We start from the raw sequence: 14,119 nt of genomic DNA on the forward strand, positions 1-14,119 counted from the left end.
ACCAACCACCTTGCCACCTTACAGATGCGCAGGAAACTAACACACAGCTGACAGAATCACAGCACAACACGACACAGGAGACCCTGGACTTTAGGATTTTGTTTATTGAACCAGGGTACAGTGAAAAGTATTTTTCTGCGAGCAGCTCAATAGATCATTAAGTACATGAAAACAAAAGGAAATAAAAGAAAATGCATAATAGGGCACACAAGGTACACAATATAAGTACATAGCATTGGGTGAAGCATACAGGGGTGAAGTGTTAATGAGGTCAGTCCATAAGAAGGTCTTTTAGGAGTCTGGTAACAGCGGAGAAGAAGCTGTTTTTGAGTCTGTTCGTGCGTGTTCTCAGACTTCGGGTCCGATGATGACATAGACTTTCTGTAACTGCAACCTCCCACACCCTCCACCATCTCGGAGACTATCACCTCGGCTGGGCTCTTTGGTGAGGAGGCTTCTGGGACACTTACTGGTGCGCCCCACACAGCCGCTCTGGCACAGCAGATGGAAGTAGGAGGAGCCGAAGGACCGGATGGTCGGAGGGCAGCCCGGCCCCAGCAACCAGCTGCTGCCCAGAGGTCCCGGGTTCCTGCAATATTCACTCCCACACATAGATCAGGTACAGTCAGCGATGACCCCCTGGACCCGGGGCATCCTGGTGACGGCAGCGAATCCCACTGCCCGGGCAACCTGGTGGGCCACAGGGACCTGTATGCACCAGTCTGCAAGGGCATACAGGGCGTCCGTGACAGCGCGGATGCACCTGTGCACCGATGCCTGCGAGAAGTCACTGGAATGACCCCGTGACTTAGAAGTTGAGGGTGACCGTCAACTTGACCGTGGTGACAGGTGTGCCATCGTGTGGCAGATGGGAGCGACGGTTTCCCGACTCATCCGCAGTCTCCTCCTGCGGAAGTCCGGGAGGTTCTCGAAGGACATGCGGCGCCAGTACACGCGAGGCCTCAACAGGCGCCTCCTTGGCACCACCACCACCTCCTCCCTCTCCTCTCATCTTGTTTCTCCTCCTCCTCCTCCGCCTGTCAGGTAGGCGTCCCTGCTCCTCTGCAGCCCGCTCCTCTGCTGCGGCCTCCGCCTCCTCTCTCAGCCGCATGCAGTCACGCTGCCAAAGGGCTGCATGCAGGGCAGTGGCCCTTGCCTCCGAGCTCCACATCGTTTGACAATGTCTGGATGGTTCCCAAACATTACGATCTGCAAGGGGTGAGGGGCACAATGTTACCATGGCGCATGCACCCGTGCACAACCAGGTACCATGGGCTACATGGTGGCCTAGGTTGGCACCGCGCGCCCCGGCCACGCATGTACCCCGCCCCGTCGGTGCCCCCACTCCTGTCGTCCGTCCCTGCTGCCAGGGACACAGTTTGATGGCACTGCTCTCACTGGGGGCTGCCGTCGGTGTGGCCATGGGTGGTCCACCAGTGGGTGTCGCCGGTTGGGTGGAGTGGCCGGGGAGGGCGTCGGCACCCACCCATACTGCCGTTAATCCTGCGCTCACCCAGCGCCCGGGGTGGGTGGCCAACAAGATGACCACCGTAATGGCGCCCGTTGCGTGAGCACTGCCCTGTCCTGTCGATGGCTCCCCGACTGCTCGGCCTGTCTCTTTCCCCCCCCCCCCCCCCCCCCCCCCCAGCAGACCGCACAGCCGGTGTCTATTGTAGGAGCCCGCAGTCCCCGGCGTCAAAGCCAATTTCGCGATTTCGGCACGGAGCTGCGGAGAATCCAGCCCCTGTTCTTCCATTACAATTGCTTGGTGGTTAAAGTCGTAGTCATGTGCTTTTTGCTCAATTCTAGAGTTGACGGAGATTACCCAAGGGCACTGAATAAAATCAGTAGGTCAGAATAAAGTAAAAAGGATTCTCTGATCATTGTGACTGCGATAATTTTGACCAGCGATCCAGACAAAATGCACTCTGCCAGTGTTTTTCAAACTTTCTTTCCCAGGACACACTTTTGCTAACTGGCCGACCTTTGCAATCCACGCTGGCTGAACTTCGCGACATACTCCACTTGCCTTTAAATGCAAAAGAGGAGCTGCTTGGTCCTCATGATCTCACTTGAATCCGGTTCAAAGGAGGAGAGGGCAATGCGCATATCAGGTCTTCGCCCAGTTCCTTTGTGCTGTCTTCATCTTTATGGAAACGGGAAATTCAGTCTCGCACATGCAGGTCATCGTGAAGAGCAGTCACAACAAAATGCATGTTTTACTCAGAACTGGATACTCCTGGGAGATGCTACTCTAGAATGCTGACAGCCTCATGGGCTTTTGACAAGTTTGTAATGTGGTATTACAGGCCAGCTGCAGCAGAATAGTATTTTAATTTGGAGTCAGCCCTAAGTTAGTAATTGACTCTGGGGTCTCAACTTCACTTTTCTTTCAAAATCTGAAACCTCTTAAGCGCGGCATGGTAGCACAGTGGTTAGCACTGCTGCCTCACGGCGCCGAGGACCCAGGTTCGATCCCAGCCCAGGTCACTGTCCATGAGGAATTTGCACATTCTCCTCGTGTCTGCGTGGGTCTCACCCACGACCCAAAGATGTGCAGGGAAGGTGGATTGTCCATGCTAAATTGCCCCTTAATTGGAAAAAAAGAATTGGGTACTGTAAATTTTATTTAAATCTGAAACTTCTCTCATTTGCCAGTACTTCCCTGCATATAACACACATAGGCTTTGAATCCTTATTTGTATTGGCACAATTGATGAAACCATACCTCAAGAACACCTTCATACTCCTTTGTTCCTGAGTCAAGTTTCTTCTTTGTAGGCCCTGGAACTCTATACAGAGCTAACACTAGCACTATTTTCCCCTGCCCTGAACTCTCCAGAACAGCTCTCTACAGCAGACTCTGTTGTGTGATCCTGTCCAATAGGTCAACTGCCTATTTCTGGCCATCTCTCACTTTTACGAAAACCATCATCTTCACTGTTCACTTACCATGCTTGCCAGCAGCTGGGAAATGGAAACAACACTGTTCCGTGATTTGGCACCAAAAGCACGTAGCTGGAGAGCGCTTGACGTCAAGTGTGCGTGCAGAGCACATGACCTGCTCTCTGCTGCTTCTGGCCAGAAGACTCCACACAGCCTCATTTATTTCCGTTTAAAAGGCGGCAGCGGCCGCCATTCTCGATGTAAAAGCTGGTAGCAGCTTTTGGGTGCTTCTCCCGTGATCGGAACCACCCCAGCAGTGGTGTGACCGATTGGTCTACGGCCCTCCCAACACACGCCCGTGACCCACACTTTAGAAAACCCAACTCTATGCAATCTCAGTGCATGAGTAGTTTGAGAAGCTGATCCCAAAAATATTTAAAGATTTAAAATCAACAAATTTGAACACACTCATTCCTCTCGTCTAACTATGGCAATATTCCTGAGTCTGAGAACTTTTTACTGATTTTTCTCCCATGAGCTACAGACAGAGGAGAATATATTCAGTCGCACGGCCATTACAGTATTAAATGGGATGATTGCAGTTCTGACTGCTGCCGCCATTGTTTACTTTTTCACCTGTAGTACTTGTGCGAACAATTTTAATAAGTGGTTATAATTTTGGTTTTGTTCATGCAGGTTATTTCTTCTGAGAGATAGTCAGAGTAACCCAAAGACATTTGTGCTAACATTATACTGTCAACAGAAGATCCGGCATTTCCAGATATTACCAGTAAGTTTTCAATCATCTTTCTAAATGTTTTGAATTTATGTTATTGTCTCCTTTTTAAAACCATAAATAATTCACAATTAAGTAATTTACTGGCAAGTGTTTTGTGGTAGTTCCAACTGACAACACAGATACAATTGCTTGCAGCTATTTGTAACTGATGAATACTGTAGTGTATTAACTAATTATATGATACCGACTCAACTCCACTTGAGAATTTCACGTGGCACCAAGTGATATTTATTACCATTCAAACATTTATCGGTCTGTCCTTCAACATGGTCAGTTTTTATTTATTTAAGTTGATCTCCTGTGGAACCGCACACGGAGTCGAAACCAATGGGTATTTCTAGGTTGGAGGATAAGGAGATAGTTGAACTATTGGAAGAGGCAAGGAGAGAGCAGAAGTGGAGTGGTTGGAGAAAGAAGAGGGGGAAGCGGAAAGGAAAAGAGAGAGAGAGGATGTAAAGAGGAAGAAAATAGGACAAGGAGATTGAGTCAACAAGGTTGGGTGTCAGAGAAAGGGCAAGAGTGAGTTAGGGAGAAATGTAAGGATGCCAAAGGTGAGGAAGACTGGAGACAGGATGAGAAGGGAATGGATTAAAAATGGGAGTATGGGATAGAGGGGTGTATAGGAAGATGACTAGAGTAGAGAATGATTGGAAGGAAGAAAACTTGGGAAGGGTTCGAAGTGGGAAAATTAGTTAAGGGAAATAAATGTGAGTCAGTGGAAGTGTGGGGATGAGAAATGAGGTTGAAGAACAGGGAGTGGAAAACAAGGGACATAGATGCAGGAGGAACTGTTTGCCTTTATGTTGGAAATGTTGCTGTGACTGCATTTAGTATCATCGATGGAGTGTGGGCCCATGAACTAATTTTGTCAGGGTTAGGAATACTAGGGTTGTAATTTTTAGCACATGCAGGAGGATTTTAGTTGTAATTTGAGCTTTATCAATTGTTTAGTGGTTCCAGCTTCTGCTTTCTGTTAGGGACAGTTAGAATGGTTGGTGGATGGATAGAAGATTGTGTGCAAACTTAACACATTCTATTTTGGCCTGAAGAAGTCCTCAAGCTGGAGGTGATTAAATGCTCTTTCACTCTCAAATCGTGCAGGAACTAGAGAGTGACAGAATTGAAAACCTGTACTCCCAAGTTCAGTACCATGATCATTATCATCAGGAAATCAGTTGTAATTTAAGACATGCTACTTTAGAAATGTTTATGCTAATTCTTTATAGAATACTGAATTCTACTGAAAATACTGAAGAAGTTAAACTTATTTGACAAAATATGATATTGTATGAGGAATGTTTAACGAGTGGCACACAAATGTTCAATGAGAGTCTATAACTAATGCAATTCTTCTGCCAGTAGGATTCAGTCGTCTCTTGTAACAAATATAATGTACATATAGGTAAAACAATATAGGTGAAAAACGGGGTGAGGTCCGACATGCTGAATTTAGGGAGTTAGGAGCTAAACTTAAAAAGTAGGACCTCAAAGGTAGTAATCTCTGGATTGCTACCAGTGCCACATGCTAGTCAGAGTAGGAATGACAGGAAAACAGGATGAATGCGTGGCTTGAGAGATGGTGCAGTTGGGAAGGATTCAGATTTTGGGACATCGGAACCGGTTCTGGGAGAGGTGGGACCATTTCAAATCGGACGGTCTACATCTGGGCAGGACTGGAACCAATGTCCATGGGGGGTTGCTTGCTAGCACTATTGGGGAGGGTTAAACTAATTTGGCAGGGGGATGGGAACCAATGCAGGAAGTCAGAGGGTAGTAAAGAGGGGATAGAAACAAAAGCCAGTAAGGAGAAAAGTGGAAGGCAGAGAAACAGTTTGAACTGCATTTATTTCAATGCAAGAGGCCTGGTGGGCAAGGCAGATGAACTCAGGGCATGGATAGATATGTGGGACTGGGATATTATAGCTATTACTGAAACATGGCTAAAGATGGGGCAGAACTGGCAGCTCAATGTTCCGGATACAGATGCTGTAGGAAAGATAAACGAGGAGATAGGAGAGGTGGGGGAGTTGCGTTTTTGATTAGGGACAACATCACGGCAGTAGAGAGAGAGGACATATCCAAGGGTTCGCCCACTGAGTCTATATGGGTAGAACTGATAAACAAGAAGGGTGAGATCACTTTAATAGGACTGTACTATAGGCCCCCAAATAGTTAGTGGGAAATCGAGGAGCAAATATGTAAGGAGATTACAGATAGCTCCCGGAAAAATAGGGTGGTAATAGTCTGAGACTTTAACTTTCCCAACATTAACTGGGACAGCCATAGCACTAGGGGTTTGGATGCAAGGCCAATTTTGATGGTATGACGTGGGGACTTTCAAAAGTTGATTGAGGGAACCTGTTTACAGGCAAGGGGACAGCTGGTAAGTGGGAGTCCTTCACAAGTGCGTTAACTCGGGTTCGGGGTGAGCGCATTCCTCTTAGAGTGAAGGTAAGGCTGGTAGAAGTAAGGAACCCTGGATGACTTGGGATATTGAAGTCATGGTCAAAAGGAAGGAGGCATATGACATGCATAGGCAGCTGGGATCCCTTGAAGAGTACAGGATTTGTCAGAGTAGAGCTAAGAGAGAAATCAGGAGGGCAAAAAGTGACATGAGATTGTCTTGGCAGATAAGGCAAAGGGAAATCCAAAGTGCTTTTACAGATACATAAAGGGTAAAAGAGTTGAGTAGGGAGAGGGTAGGGCCTCTTAAGGATAAACAAAGTAATCTATGTGTGGCTCCACAAGGGATGGGAGAATATTTCTTGTCAGTATTTACTGTTGAGAATGTTAGGGAAATTGGGGAAATAAAAAGTGATGTCTTGAGGAGTGTACTTATTACAGAGAAGAAGGTGCTGGAGGTATTAAAGGGCATCAAGATAGATAAATCCTCGGTACCTGATGAAATGTTTCCCAGGACGTTGTGGGAGGCTAGGGAAGAAATTGCAAGCCCCCTAGCTGAGATATTTGAATTTTCGACAGCCACAGGAGAGGTGCCTGACGTTTGGAGGGTAGTAAATGTTGTGCCCTTGTTTAAGAAGGGCTGTAGGGCTAAGCCTGGGAACTACAGACTGGTGAGCCTTACTTCTGTAGTGGGTAAGTTGTTAGAAGGTATTTGGGGGACAGGATCTACAGGCATTTCGACAGGCAAGGGCTAATTAGGGAAAGTCAGCATGGCTTTGTAAGAGGAAAGTCATGTCTCACAAATTTGATTGAGTTTTTTGAAGGGGTAACCAATAGGTAGAGGGCAGTGCGGTCACATTGTCTACATTGACATTAGCAAGGCCTTTGACACGGTACTGCATGGTAGGTTGTTGCAAAAGGTTAAATCTCAGGGAATCCAAGGTGAAGTAGCCAATTGGATCGACAATTGACTTGGTTTTGAAGGCTTGTTTTTCAAACTGGAGGCCTGTGACCAGCGGTGGACCTCAAATATCGGTGCTGGGTCCACTGTTATTTGTTACATATATATAAATGATTTGGATGAGAATGTCGGAGGCATGGATAGTAAGTTTGCAGATGACATCATGATTTGGTGGCATAGTGGATAGTGAAGAATGTTATATAATGGACAGCACGGTGGCACAGTGGTTAGCACTGCTCCCTCACGCGCTGAGGTACCAGGTTCGGTCCTGGTTCTGGGTCTGTCCATGGGGAGTTTGCACATTCTCCCCATGTTTGTGTGGATTTTGCCCCCACAACCCAAAGATGTGCAGGGTAGGTGGATTGGCCACGCAAATTTGCCACTTAATTGGAAAAAAATGAATTGGGTACTCTAAATTTATTTTTAAAGGGTATATAAGATTGCAACAGGATCTTGACCAATTGGGCCAGTGGGCCAATGAATGGCCGATGGAGTTCAATTTGGATAAATGTGAGGTGATGCATTTTGGTAGATCAAATCCGGGTAGGACCTACTCAGTTAATGGTCAGGAGTTGATTGATTGATATTTATTGTCTCATGTACCGAAGTACAGTGAAAAGCATTTTTCTGCAGCCAAGGCACCGTACACAGTACGTATATAGTAGACAAAAGAATAATCGGCAGAGTACATCGACAGTGGTGCATCAACAAATAGTGATTGGTTACAGTGCGAAACAAGGGCCAAACAAGAGCAGCATAGGGCGTTGTGAATCATGTTCTTACAGGGAACAGTCCAAGGGAGAGTCATTGAGGACTCTTAATAGCTGTGGGGAAGAAGCTGTTCCTATGTCTGGATATGCAGGTCTTCAGACTTCTGTATCTTCTGCCTGATGGAAGGGTCTGGAAGAGGGCAAAGCCTGGGTGTGAGGGATAGCGATCTAGGAGTACATGTTCATAGCTCATTGAAGGTAGAGTCGCAGGTGGACAGGGTGGTGAACAAGGCATTCGGCATGCTAGGTTTTATTGGTCAGAATATTGAATACAGGAGTTGGGACGTCTTGTTGAAGTTGTACAAGACATTGATAAGACCACACATGGAATACTGTGTTCAGTTCTGGTCACCCTATTATAGGAAGGATATTGTTAAACTAGAAAGAGTGCAGAAGAGATTTACGAGGATGCTACCAGGACTTGATGGTCTCAGTTATAAGGAGAGGCTGGGTAGGCTGGGACCTTCTTCCCTGCAGCGCAGGAGGCTTAGGGGTGATCTTATAAGAGGTCTATAAAATAATGAGGAGCATAGATAAAGTAGATAGTTGACAGGGATATGGACCCCGGAAGTGTAGAAGATTTTAGTTTAGACGGGCAGCATGGTCGGCGCATGCTTGGAGGGCCGAAGGGCCTGTTCCTGTGCTGTACTTTTCGTTGTTCTTTGACATCTTTTCCCAAAGGTAGAGGAGTTTAGAACTAGAGCGCATAGGTTTAGGATGAGAGGAGAGAGATACAAAAGAGAGCAGAGGGGAAGTTTCTTCACAGAGGCTGGTGAGCATCTGGCAGTGGTAGAGGCGGGTACAATTTTGTCCTTTAAAAAGCAGTTAGACAGTTACATGGGCTGGGTATAGAGTGAAAGTGGGACGAGCTTAGTGATAGAAACTGGGCAGCTTGTACAAGCTGGGCCAAAGGACCTGTTTCCATGCTGTAAACATCTATGACTCTACGTGTCTGTTATAAAACATAGGGTTAAATGTGTGGTGCCAGTTTTAAACATTTAGTACTTTTGCAATGTTTAGTGCGTATATTATGCTTTTTTTATTCAATCATTTTTCCCCCCTAGTTTGAAGATAATGGACAACTTGTCTTCAGTCTTGATGATGGAAATACCAGATTTACTGATCTGATCCAGCTTGTTGAATTTTATCAATTGAACCGAGGAATCCTTCCTTGCAAACTAAAGCATTACTGTTCCCAGATTTCCTTATAACCGTTGATTGTTGTTCACTGGTTTGAATTTGCTACAATAGACTTGAATTGCTACCTGATTCTCTGCATCCGCTCTGGAGTCTTTTGGAGAAAATGAACTGCATTCATTTAACAGAACTGTGAAATCCAATAAAAGCATAAATTGAAGACTAAATGAATTGAGGCTATAACTTCTTGTTCACAAAATATGTGGTAATCCAGAAGAAAAGATGGGCTGAGCAATTAAACATTTGCAAGTTTCAATAATCACTTTGTAGGAACTGAAAAAGATCTTCAAGACAAACTACAAATATGTAAAAAATTTGTTTGTGACAACAAAAACTTGACTATTGCACCTGCTCTGGAGTAACCTTGTACAAACTTTGTATGTTTTTACAAATGGGCTACCTATTTGCTCATTCAAATGAAAAAGAAAAATAGACATCATCCTATTGCTGAAGAGACATTTCATATCCTACAGCACTTAATATTTCTTTTACTTCCTGAATGCAGTTTATTATGAGTAATTTTTAAAGTGTGGAGATCATGAAAGAATGGGACAAATCATATGGCTATTGCTTTTGGAAGTTAAAACAGATCGTTCAAGAATGCAGATCCAACCCATTTTACTGCTGTGACATGTGCTTAAGTCAAGTTTTGAAACAATGATTCGTTGGAAGTTCAATCTATTTTTTAAGTACTTTCTGGAGATAACTGAAAAATATTTAATAACTATGGATTTCGACATGAGAGGAGTATTTTTACTTTCTGTGCAGGTGGAAAATGGCAGTTCCTGATTGGGTGTCTTTTATTCCCCTTCATTGACTTCAGTGAAGTGGGGAATCAGGTGGGATGTAAAATGGGAGGCTTTTACCCAAAATGAAAATTGCCACCAGCACTCGTATTAGTCCAGATCTTTGAGTATTCAGATTCAATCTTTTCTGGGAATTTGCTCCTTAGCACCAGATCCCATTTCCACTCTAGGTTTAAATAATTGTTTAATCACACGTGAAATTGGTTTACTGCAGTGTTTTATCTCCTAGAGAGTTTTGTTGTCTAGCCCTGGTAATCAAGGCCATTCACATTGGACAGGTCAGTGACCTTTCATTAGCCCACCGCAATAAAACTTTATTACTCAATTTAGATAGCACAGGAGCTCTATAAAACAAATATTTTCAAAATGTACTAAACCCATTCTCAAAATAGGCATCCTATATTTTTACAAAATCCTGCACTTCAGATGACAGTGTTGTAAAAGATACAAGATGGTGTTCAAATGCAGTTCTAACAACGATAAAGGCAGCCCTGTTTTAAGAGAATGTGTAGAAGTAGAACACTATAGTTTACAAATTACAATTTCAGTTAGTATTTGTTGTATTGATTTTCTTTCAAAACCTGTCAAGTTATTGAAGGTGAGGCTTGATTTGAGGTTAAGGGCATTGTATGCTTGCCTTTATTACAAGTAAATGATTTTCATTTTTTTCTGCTGTGTTGTATTTTTCTCAAAGTGCCGCATTCAAAGAAAAGGTTGCCTCGTGTACCACCACACAAGAATATACATGCATGCTTTAGTAATAAGTTGAATAAACTGCTCCACACAGCCAATGCTGGCTGAAGGCATTTAAATGTAACAAAGTATCAATGGTTCCAAAAATGATTTTCCAAAGGAGTTGAGAATTTTTGAGATCGAGTTCCAGATACCTTAAACACATAGCCAGAATTTTCACATCAGTATTGCATCTCTTTGCATATTTATAAATGTAAATTATATTTAAATGTCGAGATGGAAAAGATGTTTAGTATGCCATACGATAAAATGTGGTGTCTGATGTTTTGAATGGTCAATAATTATTCATCAATTAGCTTTATTTAGTGCAGCAGATAATATGCATATACTATTAATTATATTCGCACTATCAGCTTGGTTGAGTTCCTCCATTGAAATTTTGGCACACTCTTCAATTTGACTGGGCCAATAGGTTCAGCTGGCTGTCAATACCAGAAGCCAATGATATTTTATTTTTGTATTTGTGATATGAATGTACAGTAAAAGGGGACTCTCAGGGTTGATGAAACCTGTTGATTTTTTTTTTCTTGGCATGTGGGGAAAAAAATCATCATGTAGCATATCATCTTTGGCTTAAGGAGGATATACCAAACCTATTTGGTTATTAACATCAACATTGACTTGTGTGTCTATATTTAACAGCAAGCTAATTCACCCATCAAACTGAAAATAGGTAATCCATTTCAATTTGTTTGGGTCTGCTCCTTATTGTTTTTTTGCATGAAGATTTAACCAATCATTTAACCAATCAATGCACCTTTTCCAGTGATGGGATTTGCTTATCACAGATTAAATTTAACACAATGCAAAACTGATTTACTATGAAATGGAATATAGCAAACCTTTTTTTTCAGGGAATGCTTGAAGGTATTAACTTTTTTAATGAAATCTGTATTTCATAATATGCTTTGCTTTTTGATGTAAATAGCGATAAAGCTTGTGAACTTAACTGTAACTGTTCAGGTATTTTTGTATAAATAAGGGACTGATATATTCTGTTTATTGTAATTAGAAATAAACATTAATGTAAACTTGCTCATCTACAACTACTTAGTTCAAATCATCAGACTCTTCCTTTGGATCTCCACTAACTTAATTTTGCCTCATTGTTGTGCAAGTGACCCCAGAGCTTTTAGCCAGCAGGAAGAAACTGCAGATGCCGTTTCATTTACCAACCACCGATAAGGCCATTCGCCAGTTACAACACTCTAGGGTGGGGGGGGCAGCAGGTAGGGGGTAATGTACGAATATGGGGAGAAGGCCAGTCATCTCTTGGCTTGCCAGTTAAGGTGGCAGCCAGCCTTCTGAGAGATTGTTCAGATTCGAAACTCGGGTGGCGTGTTGGTGTCCATGCCAGATAAAGTCACTGGAGAGTTTGAAGCGTTCTATAAAAATCTTTACAGGTCGGATCCAGCTGGGGAGGAGTCTGAAATGGTGGAGCTTTTGGAAGGCTTGGAGTGTCCTAAGATGCGGAGGAGGTCCTGACAGCAATTGGGTGAATGCAGACTTTTATGCTCTGAGGCCTGACTGGTTCCCGGTGGAATTTTACAAAACATTCGCAGGATGTTTGGTACTGTTACTGGTGGAGATGTTTTGAGGATTCAGTAGCATGTGGTACTCTTCCTGAGAAGTTGCAAACGTCCATTTTGCTTTTTTTAAAAACCAGATATGGACCCGGGGGAGTGTGGGTTGTACTGCCTGATTGCCCTATTAAATGTGGGTGCTTAGATATTGGCTAAGGTCCTCCTACTAAGGCTGGAGCAGTGTCTCCATCAAGTCATTGGGGAGGATCAGACGGGTTTCATTCAGGGTCAGCGATTGTCATCGATTGTGCAGTGGTTGTTAAATGTGGTGTTGTCCCTGTCGGAGGGGATGGAGCAAGAGATCATTTTTGCACTGGAGGCTGAGAAAGCTTTTGATAGGGTAGAATGGGGCTATTTGTTTGGGGTACTTGACAAGTTTGGGATTGGGCCTCAATTTGTGTCGTGGGAACGGTTATATGAAGCACGAAAGGCCAGTGTCTGTACAACAACCTGAGTTTGGGGTATTTTCAGTTGAACAGGGGGATGAGATCAGGTTCCCCAATGTCCCCCTCTTTTTGTGTTGGCAGTAGATTATTTAACCATTGCCCTGATGGCTTTAGATAGGTGGAGGGGGATAATGAGGGGGAGGTGTGGAATGTTGGGTATTCCTGTACACTGACGATCTTCTGCATGTGACAGACCCGATGCCCACCATGGATGATATAATGCCATGGTTGAAGCGTTTTGGTACTTTCTGAGGGCACAAATTGAACTTGGAGAAAAGTGAGTTTACCGGTCACTCTCCCGGGGAGGGGAGCTAATCTGGGGGTGTTGCAGTTCCGCTTAGCGGGTTCTCATTGCAGGTATTTGGGGGTTTGGGTACATAGAACATATAATGCAGAAGGAGGCCATTCGACCCATTGAGTATGCACCGACCAACCTAAGCACTCACTTTCCACCCTATCCCCCTAACCCAATAACCCCTCCTAACCTTTTTGGGCACTAAGGGCAATTTAGCATGGCCAATCCATTAACCTGCATATCTTTGGACTGTGGGAGGAAACCAGAGCACCCGGAGAAAACCCACACAGACACGGGGAGAATGTGCCGACTCCGCACAGTCAGTGACCTAGCAGAGAATCGAACCTGGGACCCTGGCACTGTGAAGCCACAGTGCTAACCACTATGCTACTGTGCTACCGGGTAGTTCGGGACTGGGCCCGGTTCCGTAGGTTTAACAATGCGAGCTTGGTGGGAAGTCCAAGACCGACTTGCAGACTGTTGTCAAGAATGTGGAACAGCCCTCCTTCAAGACAAACAGAAAAACTACTGTGTTGCCTGTCTGGATTCTGACGTTGACAAGGACAACCCAGCTTTGAACCCACAGGCGGCCCTGACTCAAGTGAAGGAGGGACAGCGTGTTTTTAATGCCCAGGAGGAGCCGCTCAACTCTGGATCTTTCCGCTTAGGCCAGAGCTTGGCACGCACCTTTTCCCAAGCTCCCTGAGCCAGCCTCTTCCTGTGCCGAGGGTGACATGGCTCCCTCGGCCTGGGCAGCCCACGGGCCGTGCCCAATGGGAGGCCACACAGGCCGTTTGCAGAAGCCGGTGTGGATCAGTGGCTAGTTAGAGCGGGCCTTGTCCGTGGAGTACAGCTAGCTGCTCTGCATCTTGATCAGGAACTGCGCCGACTCCCTTCAAACCCTGAAGCGGCTGGCATAGTTGTGCGTCAGGGGTGTCGAGGGGTGGGGGTGGTCTCTGCTAGTGGCTCCGCCACCATCGCAGTGGACCCATACGGAATCCGATAGTGCAGTTCTGCGCCAGGTCTGCAGGAGGCACAGTTCTCTGTTACATTGGCTCTGGCACATCCTCCAACCCATGTGAATGCCTTGCTATGTCCCTCTGAGCCCCTCCGCCATATCTAATGTTGGCCTATTGGAGAGCAAATGGAGCCTATATTGCCAATGGGGTATTTAGTGGTTAACTACATTTACAAGGCTTCAGTCCACCTGAATGTGTTCC

At 44.9% G+C, this 14,119-nt stretch overlaps 1 protein-coding gene across 11 annotated transcripts in view; it reads left to right on the forward strand.

Annotated features, from left to right (window-relative positions):
• grb10b (growth factor receptor-bound protein 10b) overlaps positions 1 to 11,609 on the forward strand; it is a 484,722-nt gene extending 473,113 nt beyond the window's left edge. For all 11 annotated transcript variants that reach the window (XM_072508844.1, XM_072508852.1, XM_072508843.1 and 8 more), the window contains 2 exons: positions 3,583 to 3,676; positions 8,884 to 11,609. In XM_072508844.1, coding sequence (XP_072364945.1) covers positions 3,583 to 3,676; positions 8,884 to 9,030 — 241 coding nt within the window. In that variant the 3' untranslated portion in view covers positions 9,031 to 11,609. The remainder of the gene's footprint in view (positions 1 to 3,582; positions 3,677 to 8,883) is intronic.
• Positions 11,610 to 14,119: the final 2,510 nt, after the last annotated feature.

This window comes from Scyliorhinus torazame, chromosome 6 (assembly GCF_047496885.1).
Source record: "Scyliorhinus torazame isolate Kashiwa2021f chromosome 6, sScyTor2.1, whole genome shotgun sequence".
Taxonomy (NCBI): Eukaryota; Metazoa; Chordata; class Chondrichthyes; order Carcharhiniformes; family Scyliorhinidae; genus Scyliorhinus; species Scyliorhinus torazame.